Below are 3,122 nucleotides of genomic sequence, written 5' to 3'. Positions count from 1 at the left end.
GCAGACATATAAGATACTTCTCCATAGCATGAAATAATGACTCCTATCACAGATGTTTCTATAAAGACAGCGGTGGTTTCATATTGATATCATGCATGAAGTGAATTTCGTATTGACGTCATGTATGCAGTGATTGCAACTCTGCATACAATGGCACATATGGCAGGCGTGGCAGATAACCATCAAGACTGCAGATCACTTTGACTTGTCGACGGTCCATATCATAGCACATTAATGTGGAAGCTGACCCCACAGTGAAGAAAATTAAGTTACATTCCGGATGAATCGCAATCCAACGGGAATCGACCGGATGAATTGCAAACGAATCGGAATCTGTAACATGTGTCCCTCCAAATATGTCTGAAGTTTTAACACTATGCTTCAGTTTCCACTTTTTGCGGTCATAGTCCTCGAGAACATAGACTACTAGTCGAACCACATTACCATCACCTCTCTTGAACTTGGCATAATGCAGACAGTCCTGTGAGTGCTGAATAAAACCATTATTCAAATTATCAGGGATATGGAAGTTCATTGATGTTTCCCCCGCCGTGTCTACCACACCTATAAAAAAGGGTGACCTTTTGCCGAAGGAGTAAAAATACAAACAGCCGTTGAGGAAGACAGCGCTAGACTGCTCAGCAGGAAGCACAATTCTTTTGTTCCATCCAATTTCCTTGTAAACCCATCTCTTGGTTTCCGACGAATACACTTCCACTTCAGAAAGGTAGGCGTTAAAGTTGACATTCTCTAGCAACACAAACACATAGAAGTGGGAAGACATGGTCGGATCGAAACCCAGACGCTCTATGCCCACCTTGTTTTCATGGCTACGGTCGGGCAACGAAACCCACTCCTTCGTGGCAGGATTGCACACGATGTAACAAAACTCATCACCAAGAGAGGAAACGCCGTACCAGCGACAGAGGAGGAGGCCATTGCAGCAGTCTAGTAGATCGACGCGCCGGTGGCTGGGCAGGAAGGAAAAAGAGGTGTCGACTGGAGGGCAGCGTTTCCCCGAGACACCGGCGAAGCGGACTTCTGTTTCCAGAGGCAACTCCCCGTTGTCGCTCCTAGTGTAAAAAAAGCCTGCTAGGGTTTGAGGGAGCTTCCTGCGGTGATCGGGTGGTCGATGAGGCTGAGCCAGTCCTTGGAGACCCACTTGAAGCGGCACACTGATCTTGCGGGGACGCGCGCGAGGATCTCGACGAGCAGATCGTCGGCGAGTCTCTCGGCTGCCATGCCGCCATAGGGAGGAGAGGAAGATCTGCACAAACAAAGACAGATGAGATGTCAGACCAGGGGATCAGTGAAGGAGTTTGCGATGGTTGATACATAGAAAACAACAGCCCAGGTGTGCTTTATATACACACCTCGGACTAGACATAACCTAGACGAGCTACTCACTCCTGGAACAAACAAGATCTGACCTGATTACAACTTGTACTACCAGGACACGACACGCCTAATAGCTATAGTCCTAATTGACTACTGTAGCATACTAGTACGAGACTAGGTTTGGATTATTTCCAAGAATGGACTTACTCACGTGGACGAGAGCGATCCGCCGGCATGGACATGGCGGCGGAAGATGGGTGGTGCCGTCGAGCGAGAAGGAGGAAGGGGATTGAAACCTACGACCAAGGGTTTGAGAGTTTTTCTCGCGTTAGCCAATGCCCAATGGGCCGTCAGTGGTTCGCCCAATGGGCTGAAACAATGAAGCTTTTTTCAAGAACCCACAAGCTGTGCGTCTTCTGTAATAAGAAAGGGGATAGAACACAATACTAGTTCTGTACATATGTTAGAAGAGAAACAACAGGCTACTGGGAGCATCCACCATAGGCCTAAAACGACCTGCCTGGTAATCCTAATCTCCCTCAATCCTAATCCAGAGGGCTACCTCACTTTTAATTCTGGCCGTTGTAACAGACTCAACGGTCGCAATCCTGTCCAACAATGAAGCTCTCTCGACAATTCATCATCACTCTGCTGCATCCAAGGCCTTCTCATGTCCGCATTAGCAGGTTGTTGCCTTCCTTTGTCACACACGGACACTTGCAAAAACGACCTTCTATGAGCAACTCTAACGTGCCGACCTAAACATATGATAATTTTGTCCTTTTTATTCGGTTCGCCTAGTTTATCATTTGGATAGGCAGAGCGCCCAACACCTCCGACTCATATTTGCCGATGTGGCCGGCTGGCCGCTGTTTTTAACAAATATGCATACATTTTGCATAGTTTCACTAAAAAAATAACATAGTTTCACAATCAAAAAGCATAGTTTCACAACCAAATAAATTTAGCATAGTTTTACAAACCGAATAAAAATTAATTTGTCTCGAATACATGTGAAGAAATATACATCTATTGATTGCAGCTGCATGTGAGTTTCTCAATCACGCATTTCATGATGAAATCGTACAGGATAAGTGCCCGGAACGTATCTATGATCACCTGATCGTAGATATGTTTCGGGCACTTATCCTCTACGATCATATTATGCATGATCACACAAGCAGTCATCACGTCCCACAATTTCTTGGTGCTTCAAGTCCTAGCAGAATACCGAACGATGCCCCATCGATATTGCAGAATCCCAAAGGCACGCTCGCACTACTAGGGAAAAGCCTATCAGCAGCGTGGGTAAAAGGCCTATAAGTAGTATGGACGTGCGCACTATGACGCTACAGCTAACTTTTAGCAGTAGCGCGCTTTCTCCCGCACTATTGTTATCATATGTAGCAGTAGTGCGTTGCAGGGCGTCATCATAAAGCTCGCTGCTGCTACACACGAACCCCTTGCTACTGTTATTATTATTATTTTTCTCTGCTGCATGTTTGTTTTGTATATTTATAGGTTTTATACAAATGTAATCATATCATACACATATAAATAGTCTCATCAAATCATGTCATCATCATACTCATCATCGAACACAAATGATGTCTCTTGTCATCATCTCGAAATAGCGATATAAGTTTTGACATGTCTCGAATATTGCAACTACATCGTCATCCATCTAAAACAATGATATAGAAGAGAAGAGCTATCACTATGACTGAGAGCGAAATTATGCAGTACATGAGGCGGCTGTTTTGATTCATCTCTCACGCTAGCAT

The 3,122-nt window shown here is 45.0% G+C and overlaps 1 protein-coding gene across 1 annotated transcript; it reads right to left on the bottom strand.

Annotated features, from left to right (window-relative positions):
* LOC123162922 (uncharacterized) lies at window positions 1-1,120 on the bottom strand (the record flags this gene model as incomplete). The annotated part of the gene is made up of 1 exon (XM_044580695.1): window positions 1-1,120. A coding segment is annotated over one exon (1,002 nt), but the record flags the coding sequence as incomplete, so codon positions are not given.
* Window positions 1,121-3,122: the final 2,002 nt, after the last annotated feature.

The sequence above is a fragment of the Triticum aestivum genome, chromosome 7B (assembly GCF_018294505.1).
Source record: "Triticum aestivum cultivar Chinese Spring chromosome 7B, IWGSC CS RefSeq v2.1, whole genome shotgun sequence".
NCBI classification, from domain to species: domain Eukaryota; kingdom Viridiplantae; phylum Streptophyta; class Magnoliopsida; order Poales; family Poaceae; genus Triticum; species Triticum aestivum.
Note: the sequence above shows the minus strand (reverse complement) of the source record. Positions and strands in the feature narration are given on the sequence as shown.